At 45.2% G+C, this 18,419-nt stretch overlaps 1 protein-coding gene across 1 annotated transcript in view; it reads right to left on the bottom strand.

Moving 5' to 3' along the window:
- LOC121869147 (dipeptidyl peptidase 4-like) overlaps positions 1-18,419 on the bottom strand; it is a gene marked incomplete in the record, with an annotated part of 203,566 nt that overhangs the window by 45,169 nt on the left and 139,978 nt on the right. Inside the window, 5 exon segments of the mRNA XM_042370335.1 lie at positions 3,558-3,605; positions 4,222-4,406; positions 9,476-9,538; positions 12,383-12,617; positions 16,571-16,800. Of these exon segments, the coding sequence (XP_042226269.1) occupies positions 3,558-3,605; positions 4,222-4,406; positions 9,476-9,538; positions 12,383-12,617; positions 16,571-16,800 (761 nt within the window).

Genomic DNA, 18,419 nt, shown 5'->3' with positions numbered 1-18,419 from the left:
CCTGTTTGCTTCCTATTAGGCTCATACAGGTAGTGGGGTGTAGGTGAGGTGGGTGGTGGGTGTGGGTGAGGTGGGGGTGGGGTGTAGGTGGTACAGGTGGGTGTAGGTGGGTGTGGGTGGGTGGGTACAGGTGGGTGTGGGTGGGTGTGGGTGGGTGCAGGTGGGTGCAGGTTGGGTTGTGGGTGGTACAGGTGGGTGGGTGGTGCAGGTGGGTGTGGAGTGGTTGCAGGTGGTGTGGGTGGTTGGGTGGTGTGGGTGGTGCAGGTGGGTGTGGGTGGTGTGGGGTGGGTGTGGGTGGTGCAGGTGGGTGGGTGGTGGGGGAGGTGTGGGTGGTGGGGAGGGGTGGGTGGTGGGGGAGGGTGTGGGTGGGGTGGGGTGGGTGTAGGTGGTGCAGGTGGGTGTAGGTGGTACAGGTGGGTGTGGGTGGTGGGGGGGGGTGGGTGGTGGGGAAGGTGTGTGGGTGGTGGGGGGTGGGTGGTGCAGGTGGGTGTGGGTGGGTGTGGGGTGGTGCAGGTGGTGCAGGTGGGGTGTGGGTGGTTGCAGGTGGGTGTGGGTGTGCAGGTGGGTGTGGGTGCAGGTGGGTGTGGGTGGTTGGGTGTGGGGTGGTGCAGGTGGGTGGGTGGTTGGGTGGGTGTGGGTGGTGGGGAGGGGTGGGTGGTGGGGAGGGTAGAGGTGGTGGGGGAGGGGGTGGGTGGTGGGGGAGGGTGTGGGTGGTGCAGGTGGGTGTGGGTGGGTGCAGGTGTGTGGGTGGTGCAGGTGGGTGTGGGGTGGTGGAGGAGAGTTGGGTGGTAGAGGAAGGTGTGGAGGTGGTAGAGGTGGGTGAGTGGTGCAGGTGGGTGTGGGTGGGTGTGGGTGCAGGTGGGTGAGGTGTGGGTGGTACAGGTGGGTGTGGGTGGTGCAGGTGGGTGTGGGTGGGTGTGGAGTGTGGGTGTGGGTGGGTGTGGGTGGGGTGCAGGTGTGGGTGGTGGGGGTGGGTGGTGGGGGATGTGGGTGGTGGGGGAGGGGTGGGGTGTGGGGGAGGGGTTGTGGGTGGTGCAGGTGGGTGTGGGTGGTGCAGATTGGATGTGGGTGGTGCAGGTGTGGGTGTTGGTGGAGGGTGGAGGTGGTGGGGAAGGTTTGGGTGAGGAGGTTGAATGGTGTAGGTGGTAGAGGAGGTGGAGGTGGTAGAGGAGGGTGTGGGTGAGTAGAGAGGTGGGTGTAGGTGGTAGAGGAGGTGTAGGTGGTGCAGGTGGGTGTGGGTGTGGGGAGGGTGGGTGGTGCAGGTGGGTGTGGGTGGTGCAAGGTTGGGTGTGGGTGGTGGGTGTGGGTGGTGCAGATGGGTGTGGGTGGTACAGGTGGGTGTGGGTGGTGGGGAGGGTGGGTGGTGGGGGAGGTGTCAGGTGGTGGGGGAGGGTGGGTGGTGGGGAGGGTGTGGGTGGTGCAGGTGGGTGTGTGGGTGGGGTGCAGGTGGGTGTGGGTGGTAGAGGGAGGGGGGTGGGGTGGTGGGGGGAGGGTGTAGGTGGGTACAGGTGGTTGTGGGTGGTGCAGGTGGGTGTGGGTGGAGCAGGTGGTGTGGAGTGGGGTGGGTGGGTGTAGGTGGTGGGTGGGTGTAGGTGGTGCAGGTGGGTGTGGGTGGTGCAAGGGTGGTGTGGGTACAGGTGGGTGTGGGTGTGTGCAGGTGGGTGTGGGTGGTGCAGGTGAGGTGGTGGTGGGTGTGGGTGGTGCAGGGTGGGTGTGGGTGGTGGGGTGGGTGTGGGTGGTCAGGTGGGTGTGGGTGGTTGCAGGTGGGTGTGGGTGGTGGGGTGGGTGTGGGTGGGTGCAGGTGGGTGTGGGTGGTGGGGAGGGGTGGGTGGTGCAGGTGGGTGTGGGTGGTGCAGGTTGGGTGTGGGTGGTGCAGGGTGGGTGTGGGTGCAGAGGTGGGTTAGGTTGGTGCAGGTGGGTGTGGTGGGGTGCAGGTGGGTGTGGGTGGTGGGGTGGTGTGGGTGGTGCAGGTGGGTGTAGGTGGTACAGGTGGGTGGGTGGTACAGGTGGGTGTGGGTGGTACAGGGTGGGTGTGGGTGGTACAGGTGGGTGTGGGTGGTGCAGTTGGGTGTGGGTGGTGGGGTGGGTGTGGGTGGTGCAGGTGGTGTGGGTGGTGGGGGTTGGGTGGTGCAGGTTGGGTGTGGTGGTGCAGGTGGGTGGGTGGTGCAGGGTGGTTGTGGAGTGTGGGTGGGTTGGGTGTGTGGGGGTTGTGGGTGGTGCAGATTGGTTGGGTGGTGCAGGTGGGTGTGGGTGGTGGGGAGGGTGTGGGTGGTGCAGGTGGGTGTGGGTGGTGCAGGTGTGGGTGGGTGGGGTGGGTGGTACAGGTGGTGTGGTGTGTAGAGGAGGGTTAGGTGGTACAGGTGGGTGTGGGGTGGTGGTGGGGTGTGGGTGGTACAGGTGGGGTGGGTGGTACAGGTGGGTGTAGGTGTGTGGGGTGTGGGTGTGGTGCAGGTGGGTGTAGGTGGGTACAGGTGGGGTGTAGGTGGTACAGGTGGGTGTGGGTGGTGCAGGTGGGTGTGGGTGTGGGGGAGGTGTAGGTGGTGGGTGTATTACACTTAATGAATCTGAGAATACAGTATTAGGTTTAGGTGCGAGATACATTAAGTAAAGTTATGACTTTAATAAAGGTTTAACAGGACACTTGTTTAGGGTACAAGGATACACCTGATAATTTAAAGGAGTTAATCGGGATACATGACACATATGTAGTAGTACAGTAGGTATGGGGCTACTCCTGGTTAGGAAGGTTACTGAAGTGACACATTTAGTGATCCCTCGAGAAAAGATCAATACAGTATTAGAGGAGAGTGACTGTGGGGCTGGTGGGTCATTATATAGCCAGAGGGAGTGTATGGGCTAATGAGTGTGGTAACATTTCCGGGGAAGGAGAACTTTAAACATTCCAGCAGACAAAATGTACAAACCTCAGAAATAGGTCACATGGTACACTTTGAGCCCTAACATTTTATTTAAACATTTGATAATTACAAGGTGAACTATGTACGGTAATAAATGAAATGATTGAAATTAGTCTCCTCAAATTTCAGTTAAAAAAGAATCTCATTACTGTACTGTATTATCAATACTAATATTTAAGATGACTAAATTGTAATATTAAAACTCTGTATTCTACACTACCGCATCACACACCTGTTCCATCTACTTATCTACATTCCTAACAACTTGTTTACTCCTTCCTGGAGACGGTCACAAGAGGAAAGCCTCCAGACCTTCCTATCTAGTCAAGACTCTACCTGTTCCACCATACTCACACTCTTACTCGACCTTTTACTTAGTATGTAATCTTCCACGCTCACCTGTCACTCAACTGGTCAACTGCCTAACTCACTCTTACAATCATGTCACTGATCATGATCCCTCACACCCACACTACCGGTATCTCCTACTCCACAATGTGACCTTCTTCCCAGGTGTATGAAGCCTCCTTACCCATTCATTGTGTGAAGGTCTCACCTCATGCTTGATCTTGTCCCCCTGGAAGCCAGAGCCTCGTCCATCAATCATAGCGTAGATGATGTCCTTCCTGGAGTAATGCCGAGATCCTCATCTTGGATGTCACTGCCTGGGCTCCTGGTGCTGCATACCTGAGGAGACAATGACAGGAGAGTGAGGGAGAAGTTCTATTTGGAATGTGTTGCTACATTGGGCGTGACAGGCTGTGGTCTCATATTGTAATTTACTGATTTTAGTGAATTCTAAAGGCAGATCATGCATTCTTACAATGATGATCAATTGCGAACACTTATGTTAAACAGAAAACAATTCCATATGTAAGAAAAAATTATTACAGGTACTTGTAATAATATGAGCAACTAGTTAAAGTTTATCTTAAGTACTGTACTGTAGTTGTATAAGGTTTGATTATACAGTACACGTAAATCGTAAAATGTTTCACTAAGTGGTAAACTAATCCTCTCAAAAATAGCTAAGGTGTTAAAAGGTTACCTATGTGATCATGGATCACTATTATATGCGGACTTTCATAGTAGACACCCGAGGTTCAGCACTTCACTTGTCCTCCTAGACATTCGGATAACTCACATAATAACAACCACAGGAAGATGGTGAGCCCATTCTCTCTACTGTGACTACCACGACACAAGTATACTACTCACTTACTGTTAGACAACTATGGGGTAGGTAGTAATCCCAACCTTACTATACAATACCTTGTACCGTACGTGTACAATGACCACTTACGTTTGGACAACCATGGGATAGGTGGTGATCTCATCCTCTCTTAGACCAGGCGGGAGGAACAGCTGGACATGGTACAGGTAGGTATCATCACCCTCAAGTTTAACAGGGAAAGCCTTCACCTGAGGCATAGCCATTTCCTCCACCCTCTCCCTCAGCTCACTGTAGTCATCCAAGGTGTAGATCATCTGAGGAACATCCAATACCAACCTGAGACGCTCATCCATGTCAGGTAATATAGCGTTACCTAAGGGGGAGGGGGCTTATCAAAAAACAATGGTGCCATATTTTTCACCTGATCAGAGAAAAGAATAAGGAGAAATGAAGACTGTTATTAAGAAATAGTCATACCATGTTAATCCTCTCATTAATGGAATTTTAAACTTTAATTTAGTTTTTCTTCATTAAATCATACATATGAGAAAAAAATTCTTATTATCCTGTGGTCAGGTTTTCTTACAGATATAAAAGATTAAAAAAAATTTCTTATCATGATTTCATGCAAGAATCATAAGGCAAAGTAAAGAAAGAGAAAAAATCTGGTCAAGTTATATCAGCCTATAGGTTAGGTTAGGTTAGGTTAGGTTTGGATAAATTAAATAGGTCATGTTAGGTTATGTTAATTAAGTTTGGTTAGATTAGGTTAAATTTGGGTAGGTTAGAGTAAGTTTTGTAAGATAAGGTTAAAATGGGTACAGTTATAATAAGTTTGGTTAGATGACGTTAAAATTGGTTAGGTTAAGGTAAATTTGATCAGAAAAAAAATTGATTAAGTTAGAGTAACTTTGGTTAGGTAGGGTTAAATTTGGATAGGTTAGGGTACGTCTGGTTAGGTATGGTTAACTTACGTCTGGTTAGGTATGGTTAACTTACGTCTGGTTAGGTATGGTTAACTTACGTCTGGTTAGGTATGGTTAACTTACGTTTGGTTGGGTAAAGATAGAAGTAAATAAAGGGGGAGATACTATAATATAAATGGTAGATAGTTTACATTTCCTTAAAGGCTGGTTTGGTTATATGCAGCATAGATAGTATAAGGTGGTGTGTGTGTGTGTGTGTGTGTGTGTGTGTGTGTGTGTGTGTGTGTGTGTGTGTGTGTGTGTGTGTGTGTGTGTGTGTGTGTGTGTGTGTGTGTGTGTGTGTGTGTGTGTGTGTGTGTGTGTGGTTATTGTGTGTGTGTGTGTGTGTGTGTTAGTGTGTGTGTGTGTGTGTGTGTTAGTGTGTGTGTGTGTTAGTGTGTGTGTGTGTGTGTGTGTGTGTGTGTGTGTGTGTGTGTCTGTGTGTCTGTGTCTGTGTTAGTGTGTGTGTGTGTTAGTGTGTGTGTCTGTGTGTGTGTTAGTGTGTGTGTGTTAGTGTGTGTGTGTGTTTGGTGAATAACAAGAGTATATAAGACCCCAAAAGCAGCTGATGCAGTCTATTATGTCATCAGTAAAGTGTTTCTCCTCTGGCCAAAGGTTTGTGGTTAACTGGTCAGCAGCAACAATATGGCAGAGGCTACGGTCACGACATACTTAGATAAATCAAAAGTGATACGTTATATAATAAATGTATGTAATATAGTTCTGTATACAGTTGCTAGTAAAAATACTTATAATATGTCATTTATGTAATGTATAAGTGAGTGTGTGTGAGTGTGTATATGGACTTAACCTGGAAATAAAAAGAGGCATAATCTGCAGGCTATGATTCGACCTGTTAAGAAAATATTTGTTTTTTTGTAATTATAGTAACTAATAAAACAATTTGCCTAAACCTTATCAGACATTGTGATAAATATTATATGTAGAGTATTGTAATATAACAAATCATTATATCTCTTGTGTTTTCTTCCACGGAGAAAATAAAGATTTTTAAAAGTGTCCCTAAAATGAAGAAGTGAAATAATGATGGCGACTTTATTCCCGTGTGGTGAAGGGAGTGACAAGTTAGATCCCAGCATGTTGGACACCTACCAGACTCACCAGTGTCACAGGGAGCAATACTTCAGTCCCAGGAAACAGGATTCAAGGGAATAATGCAGCTACCAATGCAGCTCATCACCCAGTCATAGACGAAACTCCTTATATTACCCAGCAGTATTATGGTTGTCTGCATGATCAACTAGGTCTCTAAAGCTGTCAAAAAACTCTCAACAGTCCAGTGAGATGACCCGAAGATTAACCTCCCCAGCTTATTTCACCTGATGATTAAACACTTCAGTTCCATCTAGGGTACTAAGTTAGGTTAGTGTTAGGGTGGTTAATCTTAAGTTGAAATATGCTGGGTGAATTCATCAGGCGATCCGTTCACTGCTCCAAACCTCAGACGAAGCTGTGAGTTAGGGTCTTAGAAAGTCTGCTGTCCAAACATTTAGATTGAAACATGTAAACAGATGGTGAAGGTTACAGGTTAAGTGTACCAGCATTTACTTACATAGGACCTAAGACTGACTTCATAAGCAATATTTCTATTTCCTTCAAAGAAACAAATGTTCCAAAATCATTTACAAGTTAGACTTCATTAATTCCAATTAATGAGACAAATTATCATGGACTGAAGTTCATATCATGGTTTGAACAAGACAAGTAACGGGAGTAACTGCATGACAATTATTAGTGACATTAATATGTGACGTGAGACAATAAATGAGCTGAATATATACCGGTAACATCACCACCGCCTGTGTCTTAACGTAATAATTCTTCTCTTCACAACTCTAGTTCTTATGGCTCGTTATAGTCTATCACATGTAGACTAAACAGGGAACAGAAAAGAAATTCCATCAATGTCAATATGAAATGACAGTAAACAAACATTCATAATACTGTACCCATGAGATAAATTATCTTGTAAGCGTAAACTTCATTCGGGTAGTAATCGCTTGGGTTACAAGTACAGTAGGTGTAAAAAGTTGATCACTTGGTTTTCTTGACCTGGTTCTGCCTATCATTTCTGTAAACCTTTTTTTTTTCTTCTGGGTACTATTGGGGTACAAGCAATACAGGATACATATGTTTGCTTAATTCAATATTTGTTTGAGAGACTCTGCTGATCATACTGGCACCATCACACCACAGAATACCTCAAAACACTCCTGGTGTGACTGGGCATAGAGGGTCCAGAAAGGCAGCATTACAGTATTCACTCCAATAAAACATCCTACCAGTGAAGTATCATATCTCGCGACACTGACAGGTCCTATCAGGAGGCCTTCAGCATACCGGGATCTCATAGGTCGTTAACCAAAAGTCCTAAAATGAGAATTACCTTCCGGAAACGACACAGAAATTTTTTTTTTGTCAGGTCACATTAAGTTTAGTGGAGTAAAGTTGTGTTCTTTGCACCAGAAATAGAATCTGCAGAAGTGCTATGTGAGTGAGTGAATGTACAGTAGTTACCGGTATGTGAATGAAGATGGGGCTGGGTGTGTGTAAGTAAATGATATTAGAACTGAAAACTGATACAGTATCTTATTAAAAAACATACTTCATATCTTCAAGTAGTTCAGATGAATGCACTATATCACATGCAAAGTTAATTATTGCATTTTACTATTTTTTGCAAGACCAATTTGTAAGTATTTATTGAGCAATTGGAAGGACCAAGGTGAATAAATGGTAACTCAGTACTGTAATTGCAAAAATAGAAGGATTGTGCGTAATGAAAATTGTAATATGAAATTTATATCAAACTTTTATAATAGGAAAAGCTATTGAAGAATTGGCATGAGCATCAACAGAGGTAAGGCAGTGTGAATATTAACATAAGTTAATTTGGACATGGGAAAGGTTAAAATATGAAATACTGTTTGATTACCCTGAGGAAGAAACAGTGGCTTGTTAGACCCATACTGTACTGTACTGTACTGTACTGTACTGTACCATACTGTACTGTACTGTACCGTGTTGTACTGTACTGTACCATCCATACTGTACTGTAATGTACTGTACCGCACCGTACTGTACCGTACCGTACCGTACTGTACCGTACCGTAATGTACTGTACTGTACCGTACCGTGCTGTACTGTACTGTACTGTACTGTACTGTACTGCTAAAACTAAATTACTCAACAATACAATATTTAGCTATAAAAAGAAGGCATACCAGAAATCTTGCTTTTCTTTGTACCTCTGAACAGAGCAAGCAGAGTTCAACACAATAAAATCATATACATTATATACAGTAGGCTGCTTATACAGTACGTGTGAGTGTGAGTCATATCCTCCAGAAGTGTTTGTAGGCCACCTGTTGAACTGTACTGTCACATTAAATACTTCAGCAACATATAAAACACTTGGTAGTAACTCTTAAGTGCTAGTTGTCACTCAGGCGCAACAGGTCCCACTCACCCCACTGACAAACATAATATGTGGTTTGGTTAATCAAGTGTACACGAGCAGGAAAGTATAACAAGGCAGAAGAAGTCAAAGAAAGGGCAAAGAAAAGGAAAATAAAGGTAGAGAGTTGACAAGAGTCAATAAATAACAGAATTTTGAGGCAGCGTTACAAACGACTGAGTGATGTTGTAGCGTGAGTGTGGCCAAATTAAACTTCTTAAAATAGTCGTCAATGGGAGAAGCCCCTCATCTGTTTACTCCCTGGCGGCAGCACTTACACACACGACCAGGGGCAACATTGGTCTACTTTATGGTAACAGAATATTCGGCTTAACTAAAAGAAACATTTGCTGTACAAAAATAATCTTGTAATTATCTTTATTGTTCAATAATTCCCTCTGTAATAAGACAGGCAAGGTTCAGTCAAGTTATATAAAGTATAAATATATAATAATCTTTCCAGCTTTAGTAAATGAGGTACAAAGCGGTACAGTACCATGCTTTTCCTGCAGTCGAGCCCCATTGTTTTCAAACGTGTTAATATTTTATGGGCTGAAACTAAATACCTACCTGATCCAGTACAATACTGTATCATAATATGTGACAATATGAAATGGTCACTTTAAACATTACATGCATAAGGTGAGGAATTTTCTCATTTCTAGTGAGGGCAATTCTTGAGTTTTATTGAAAGTTGATGTAAGTTTCAGCACAGAAAAATCAAAGACAAACTATATCTTGTAGGAGGCTGAGACAAAGGCACAAGTGAGGGTTGACTGCAGGGTCTGTGGTGTATTATTTATATCCATGCAAAGAATTGTAATCGTCTCAGCATGAAGTCTCCATCATCAGATGAGGAGGAGGATGCTGCCGCAAGTATTACTAGGTAAGCTGTTAAACCCAAGAGTGGGGGTGGCGGCCGGGGTGCCTGAGGCCTTACCCTCGGTACCATGCTCGTGGCTGATGACCGACGCTTCCCACTTTCCTCAACTTTGTGATCACCCTGTAATCGTAACACACTTTTGACTACCCTGTTTTTAAAGTCAATATTTTGATGAACCTGCAGCTGAGTTAATTTGTGTGCCAACCTGGATACAATGCATGAATGACCTGTAGATATGTTAAAATACTTGCTAACTGGGATATTGTAGAGTGCTTGGATGAACCTGCAGTGTCTTAAAATACTTGCCAGTTTGCATATAATATCTGCCTAATTCTTTAAATATGTCAGCATGATTCCTTATTAGACAAGATGGGAAGATGAGCCTAAGACTTGATGATGTGGACTTGCTTTTGTTGAATAATACAAAGTTCTCTTGAACCAGGATCTATGATATAATGGTTACTGACTCACACATTAGTCTAAGAGTTAAGTTTTTCAAACACATGAATATTATTATGTGTGTAACAAGCAGTATTCACTCATCTTCCCTTGACTGGCAGCTGCTGTTTGTGTCAACACATAATATTAGAATAAATTTGAAAGTATGGTTGCGTGTTCTATGACTGGCATAAAAATGGCTATTAAGATCACCTACAACCCAATCACTGCTTAGAGTAGTTATTTTTCTGCAGTTGTCCTCAATATACTTAACCGTCTGGGCACAGTTAAGTATGATTCCATGGACCTGCTGGCCAATGGTCCTGGTGAACCCAAACTTAACCTAACCTAACTTATTACTGACATCAGGGTCCATTGTGACTACAGGCCATCAGGGTTGAGGCCCACTAGGACTGGGGTCCCTTTAGACTGGGACCCATATGTCTAAGGCCATTATAACTGAGCCCCAATCCTAATGGTTGGGGACAAGGCCTATTAGGAAGGGGGCCTTTATGACAAGTCACCTTTATATAATATTATATGTACAGTATTGTCAGATGGTTGGTGAAGTGTGTACTGTATAATGCTTAGATATAAATATTATCAATAGTTATCACTGGTCACTTAATTATTTGTTTTGAATATTTTTCTGATTATTTTCTGGTCGAGCTGGGCAAGAGTTGTCAGTCTTTACACCGTGAAAAATCTATTATAAAGGAAGACTTCCCATGCACAGATGGTATAGATCAGTTCATCTATCATTGTATGGATCTAAACTAAAAGTCCATATTTCATTTTTGCATAATTAAGAAAATTATTTTACAGTAAGTTTCATAAGGATTGGTACAGATGAATTTGATACGGCCAGCTGAATCAAGATGACCATAAGGGTCCAGGACTCCCCGACGCCATAGAGACACAACGAACGATAACACCACAAAATAAGGAAGAACAATATAATACTGATAACTAAAATCCTGCGAGATATTTTTGGGTTACATCTATAAACAGGACCAAGTTATATTTGGTCAATTCCTATTTTATTCAGTTGCTGTCTTCACAAGATGCCCTGATAAATATACACAATGTAAAGACTTACAATTTCCATATTTCCCACCACTTGTCTTCAGCACAACAAGAGAATGCTTTTTCTTTTTCAAATGAAAGCGTCTTCGGAATACGGGTGTCCACCGTCAAGAGAAGTACGTGTAAGACTCTGACTATGCTCTAAGGGTTAATAAAAAAAAGGATGATATGAAAGCTCTTTGCAAATAAACACAAAAGCACACAGCTATGCTTTAAAACAAAGATTATTAAGGTTTATTAATGGTACAGTATCTCAAAAAAAGTATCTGCTAGGATGAGTCCGATGACTTCTGAAAGGCTACCTGCAACTCGTGATGTCCCGGGAGGGTTGGTATGCGTGGCTCTGTGGCATACTGATCCTACGACATTTGGTAACCGAACATCATAATTATTGATTACGCCGAAATAAATTCACCTTGTATTATTTATGTTAAACTATACACCCAAGTAAATGCATGTCCCAATATCTATTATCCGTGGTCTCATAATGTTTCACACAGAGTGTGGACAGATACTTTTTTGAGATACTGTACATACGAGTACACGATCTATGTCTCAAAGTTTAGTTGCCATGTCACCGGTAGAAGTTGTGATAGTTAAGAACCATTTGTCTACAGATCGTCATATGGATGGACAGATAGCCAGCACTATGACTATATTTCCTCTGATACAAATGATGACAAGACAACTGCACAACTAAATGTCCATTAGCCAATTACAGGAACAGCTTCTGAACAACAAAGTTGAAATGAAAATGGAATCTTCCAGGAATCGTTTGAAGCTAGTTAAGTGGACGCAGCAGTGAAGAATGGCCCCTGCTGGCATTTAGTTGCGACTGTCCCCTCTGTAGCAGTCTAATGAAACAATTATTGAAGAGGACAGACTGGTATAATCATGAACAAAATTCCATTCGACTCGTCTGCTGCTCCACGAACCTCAATTCATACTCGTGAACCCGAAGGCTTTATGGGCAGAATAATACATCATTGTCTGCTGCTTTGGGTTCACGAGCATGAATCTCAGGGTTCGTGGAGTAGCAAAAGAGGGGAAATGGAGTGCTTTAGAAATGGATTTTAATTTGTCTACATCTGCTACTTATACACTGCGGTGTTATTTATTAACAACATCTAATGAACAGAATTAACAGCTACATTTAGAATAACATCAAGAAGCTCCTGTCTCGAACACATAACCTAACTTTTGGTGGATAATCGGTTACAAAGAGATTATAAAAATTACGAAAGCCTAAAGTTACCTCATAGCCTTAATTATTTGTGTGATATAAAGTTTATGTTCTTCAGATTAATCCATAGTTGTGTTTCAAAGTGTTACATCCTTGGTATTTAATCTAACATTTTCCGAGTGGTAAAACTGACGCATTGACGTACAAAAAAAAAATTATCTACCTGAGGGCGAACCAACTTAGAAAGGGATAATTACCTGGTTACTCCAAGTAGAGAAAAGGTAGGTCCTGGGAACGTCCGGGCCAAGACACTCAAGAATAAAGAAGGCAAAGTCAGAGGAGAGATGGGCCTTGTTGTAGAGGCAGGCGTCAGTGGTGTTATCCGCCTCCAAGCACGACAAACACTCTGGGATCCGAAGCATTGGGAGGGCGTCAGCCACACGGTACAAGTGTCTCTCTCCGGGTTCATCCTCCTTCGTGGCCATGTAGTAACTGTCGAAAGGGAAGCAGGTTACCTTGAAGTACCTAGATCATGGGGTGAATAGTGTTGATGGTTGATGTATAGTATAGTGAGGGTGGTAGAGAGGTGAGGTGTGGTGAGAGTGGTAATGAGGTGTGATTAGGTGTGGTAGTGAGGTGTGGTGAGGGTGGTAGAGAAGTGTGATGAGGGTGGTATTAAAGTGTGGTGAGGTGTGGTAGTGAGGTGTGGTGAGTGTGGTAGTGAGGTGTGGTGAGGGTGGGTAGTGAAGTGTGAGGGGTGGTAGTGAAGTGTGATGAGGTGTGGTAGTGGTGTGAGGTGTGGTAAAAAGTGGTGAGGTGGTAGTGAGTGTGGTAAAGTGTGATGAGGATGGTGGTGAGTTGTGATGAGGATGGTGTGAGTTGTGGTGAGGATGGTAGTGAGTTGTGATGAGGATGGTAGTGAGTTGTGGTGAGGATGGTTGCAAGTTGTGTTGAATGACATGAAGTGGTAGTGGTGTGATGTGGTGATGTTAGTGTGCGTGATGTGGTGATGTCAGTGTGTGTGATGTGGTGATCGGTGTGTGTGATGTGGTGATGTTAGTGTGTGTGATGGTGATGTCAGTGTGTGTGATGTGGTGATGTTGGTGTGTGATGTGGTGATGCCAGTGTGCGTGATGTGGTGATGTCAGTGTGTGTGATGTGGTGATGTTAGTGTGTGTGATGTGGTGATGTTTGCATTTTGTGATGTGGTGATGTTTGCATGTGTGATGTGGTGATGTGTGTGTGTGATGTGTGTGTGTGCGTGATGTGGTGATGTCAGTGTGTGATGTGGTGATGTCAGTGTGCGTGATGTGGTGATGTCAGTGTGTGTGATGTGGTGATGTCAGTGTGTGTGATGGTGATGTCAGTGTGTGTGATGTGGTGATGTCAGTGTGCGTGATATGGTGATGTTAGTGTGTGTGATGTGTTTGCATGTGTGATGTGGTGATGTTAGTGTGCGTGATGTGGTGATGTCAGTGTGTGTGATGTGGTGATGTTAGTGTGTGCGTGATGTGGTGATGTTTGCATGTGTGATGTGTGATGTTTGCATGTGATGTGGTGATGTTAGTGTGCGTGATGTGGTGATGTCAGTGTGTGTGATGTGGTGATGTCAGTGTGTGTGATGTGGTGATGTCAGTGTGTGTGATGGTGATGTTAGTGTGCGTGATGTGGTGATGTGTGTGTGATGTGGTGATGTTAGTGTGTGTGTGATGTGGTGATGTCAGTGTGTGTGATGTGGTGATGTCAGTGTGCGTGATGTGGTGATGTCAGTGTGCGTGATGTGGTGATGTTAGTGTGTGTGATGTGGTGATGTTGGTGTGTGTGATGTGGTGATGTCGGTGTGTGATGGTGATACCAGTGTGCGTGATGTGGTGATGTCAGTGTGTGTGTGTGGTGATGTCAGTGTGTGATGTGGTGATGTTAGTGTGCGTGATGTGGTGATGTCAGTGTGTGTGATGTGGTGATGTCAGTGTGTGTGATGTGGTGATGTCAGTGTGTGTGATGCGGTGATGTCAGTGTGTGTATGATGTGGTGATGTCAGTGTGTGTGATGTGGTGATGTTAGTGTGTGTGATGTGGTGATGTTAGTGTGCGTGATGTGGTGATGTCAGTGTGTGTGATGTGGTGATGTTGGTGGTGAGTGTTGGCAGTGGCAGTGGTCCAGCACCCCCTCTCAGCCATCACCACTACCTCTCAGCCATCACCACACACCTCTCAACCCTTACCACTTACACCTCAGCCCTTACCACTTCACCTCTCAGCCATCACCACTTACACCTCTCAGCCCTTACCACTTACACCTCTCAGCCATCACCACTACACCTCTTACCACTTACACCTCTCAGCCATCACCACCACACCTCTCAACCCTTACCACTTACCTCTCAGCCATCACCACACACCCTCTCAACCCTCCTTCCACCTCTCAGCCATCACCACCACACCTCTCAACCCTTACCACTTACACCTCTCAGCCATCACCACTTACAACTCTCAGCCCTTACCACTTACACCTCTCAACCATCACCACTACCTCTCAGCCCTTACCATCACTCTCAGCCATCATCACACCCTCGCCATCACCCACCTCTCAGCCCTTACCATACACCTCTCAGCCATCACCACTTCACCTCTCAGCCATTACCACTTCCTCTCAGCCATCACTACACCTCAGCCCTTACCACTCACCTCTCAGCCACTCACACCCTCAGCCATCACCACTACACCTCTCATCCCTTACCACTTACACCTCTCAGCCATCACCACTACACCTCTCAACCCTTACCACTTACACCTCTCAGCCATCACCACTTACACCTCAACCATCACCATACACCTCTCAGCCATTACCACTTACACCTCTCAACCCTTACCTTACACCTCTCAGCCATCACCACTACACTCTCAGCCCTTACCACTTACACCTCTCAGCCATCATCACTTACACCTCTCAGCCATCACCACTACACCTCTCAACCCCTCCACACCTCTCAGCCATCACCACTACACCTCTCAGCCATTCACACCTCTCAGCCATCACCACTACACCTCTCAGCCATCATCTACACCTCAGCCATCACCACTACACCTCTCAGCCATCACCACTACACCTCTCAGCCATCACCACTTACACCTCTCAGCCATCACCACACCTCTCAGCCATCACCACTACACCTCTCAGCCCTTACCACTTACCTCTCAGCCATCACCACTACACCTCTCAACCATACCACTACACCTCTCAGCCATCACACACACCTCTCAGCCATCACCACTACACCTCTCAACCTTACCACTTACACCTCTCAGCCATCACCACACACCTCTCAGCCCCACCCCCTACACCTCTCAGCCATCACCACTTACACCTCTCAGCCACACCACTTACACCTCTCAGCCATCACCACTACACCTCTCAACCCTTACCACTTACCTCTCAGCCATCACCCTACACCTCTCAGCCATCACCACTTACCCTCTCAGCCATCACCACTACACCTTCAACCCTACCACTTACACCTCTCAACCATCACCCTACACCTTCAGCCATCACCTACCCTACTCTCAGCCATCACCACTACACCTCTCAACCATTACCACTTACACCTCCCAGCCATCATCACTACACCTCTCAGCCATCATCACTTACACCTCTCAGCCATCACCACTACACCTCTCAGCCATCATCACTTCTCCTCTCAGCCATCACCACTACACCTCTCAACCATCACCACTACACCTCTCACCCTACCCCACCTTCAACCATCACCACTTACACCTCTCAACCATCACCACTACACCTCTCAGCCATCACCACTACACCTCTCAACCCTACACTTACTCACCATCACCACTTACACCTCTCAACCCTTACCACTTACACCTCTCAGCCATCACCACTTACACCTCTCAGCCATCACCACTTCACCTCTGCCATCACCACTACACCTCTCAACCCTACCACTACACCCCACCTCACCACTCTCAGCCATCACCACTTACACCTCTCAGCCATCACCACTACACCTCTCAACCATCACCACTTACACCTCTCAGCCATCACCACTTCACCTCTCAGCCATCACCACTACACCTCTCAACCCTACCACTACACCTCTCACTCCCACTACACCTCTCACCCATCACCACTATACCTCTCAACTATCACTACTACACCTCTCAGCCATCATCACTTACACCTCTCAAGCCTTACCACTTACACCTCTCAACCATCACCACTTACGCCTCTCAGCCCTTACCACTTACACCTCTCAGCCTTTACCACTTACACCTCTCAGCCCTTACCACTTACACCTCTCAGCCCTTACCACTTACACCTCTCAGCCATCACCACTACACCTCTCAGCCATCACCACTACACCTCTCAACCATCACCACTACACCTCTCAACTATCACCACTACACCTCTCAGCCCTCACCACTTACATGTAATTGTTGTTCTGGTCCCAACCCAAGATATCAGTGACCTCGAAGGCACCGTGGGTGATGGGCATGACCCGACGCATGCGCACACTGTACAGGTTGACATGCTTGAACTCGCCTTCCTCCCCGTCACGCACAGGTAGTCTCACCAGGTAACTCTGGCCGTCCTCAGAGAAGATGGGAGCGTCATACAGTTCCACCCAGCCGTGACCTCCTGAGTGTTCCGTGTGTGTCTGTGGGGGTGAGGGAATATGTCTGTTTATAAATAGGAAGAGTTGTACAAGCCATGTTAAGGAAACGACACAAAAATAAGGCCCAAGACAGAGAGGGGAAAATATCCCAAATAAAAACACTGCAATAGACCTGCAACGGAAGTAATTTTTTAATGCATAGGTGAAAACATGTGAAGAAGTCTGGACAATGTTATATGAAAGATCAACACAGAAATAACGGGATAGTCGATGATAGTTTCTCAAAATGTGAGGCTGGTTAGGTTATATTTAATAACCTGTGGGTGAGCATCTCAGACTTTCTCCGGCATCCGTCTCTGCCTAGTGTCTACAGCATTGCCGCTAAGTGATCGTTGGGTATTGTACCTCTATCGTCTCCGTGATCTTTTCAGCCTTATGTACTACTTTAATACTTAGGCGACACCTTTTATGCTCATATGTGACTTACGTGTTCTTGTCAATGAGCCAATATCATTACGTCTCATTTATGACTGATACCAGGTCCGAGACTACTTGCGTACTTTATGAGCGCCATTATATAGGACCACCACAGTGCTCTTATTCTTGTATCTATTTAGTCATTTACTCCTTTAAATTCTTGTGCATTAGACTATACCTTTTTTAGGATTGGCGTTTGTCAAGACCCGGCCTATCCAGTTGATGTAATTTGTATATCTTTTAGTGTTAAGATTAACTATAAGCAATTAGCTGTTGATGCATGTTCAACTACCCTCCTCATATCTGATATCTGGGAACACACTGGGAACACAACACTAATTTGTTCACGAAAGGAATTTGTAGGTTAGGTTAAGATATATTAGATTAAGTTAGGTTAGGTTAGGCTGGGTTAATAGACGCTACAGTGCAAATATCCTGGTAGACCAACTCCAGCTCGATAGACCGCATACTATAGTAGCACCTAATATTTTTTAAATCATTATTTATCCATTTGGCGTCATTGTTATTTGATCCGAGTGTTCTGTATGATATATTGTGTCTTTGTGCATTGATGAACTCATTATTTAAATTGTTATAGAACTCGTCAACCTCAGATCTCGTGATCAGGTCACCCTCAGCAGTCATATATTGTGAGGTTACCGTTGTGAGCTCACCACGTAAAGTGAGGTAGCTCTCTGCGAGTAGATCGTGTGAGGTCATGTAATTCACCCCCAAACGTAATACCCATTCTCTCAGCTGCCTTTTCAACCTATCAAAGATTGCCCTTCTGAAATCTGGGACTTTAATGCAATTTTCCTTGCAACAGACATTAATTTCTACTTTGAATCTCACTTCTTTGTGATCGCTGTTAGCTAGTTCGTTCCCTACCTCGACATTACTAATGAAGTTCCTCTGTTTCACAGAACTAAATCTAGTATCTTATTACCCCGGGGGGGTTCTGCTATATTTTGACTTCGGAAACAGTCCTCAACTGTTTCAAGAAAATCCTCCGATTCTGAGTTACCGGTAAGAACATAAGAATGGAGAAAACTGCAGCGGGCCTATTGGCCCATACTGGGCAGTCCCATTTACACCCAACCCCTATCGCTCATATATCCATCCAACCTACGTTTGAAGCTATCCAGCGAATTCGAGTTAATGATGGTGTTTGGTAACTTGTTCCA

The sequence above is a fragment of the Homarus americanus genome, unplaced genomic scaffold (genome assembly GCF_018991925.1).
Source record: "Homarus americanus isolate GMGI-L3 unplaced genomic scaffold, GMGI_Hamer_2.0 scaffold25467, whole genome shotgun sequence".
Taxonomy (NCBI): Eukaryota; Metazoa; Arthropoda; class Malacostraca; order Decapoda; family Nephropidae; genus Homarus; species Homarus americanus.
Note: the sequence above shows the minus strand (reverse complement) of the source record. Positions and strands in the feature narration are given on the sequence as shown.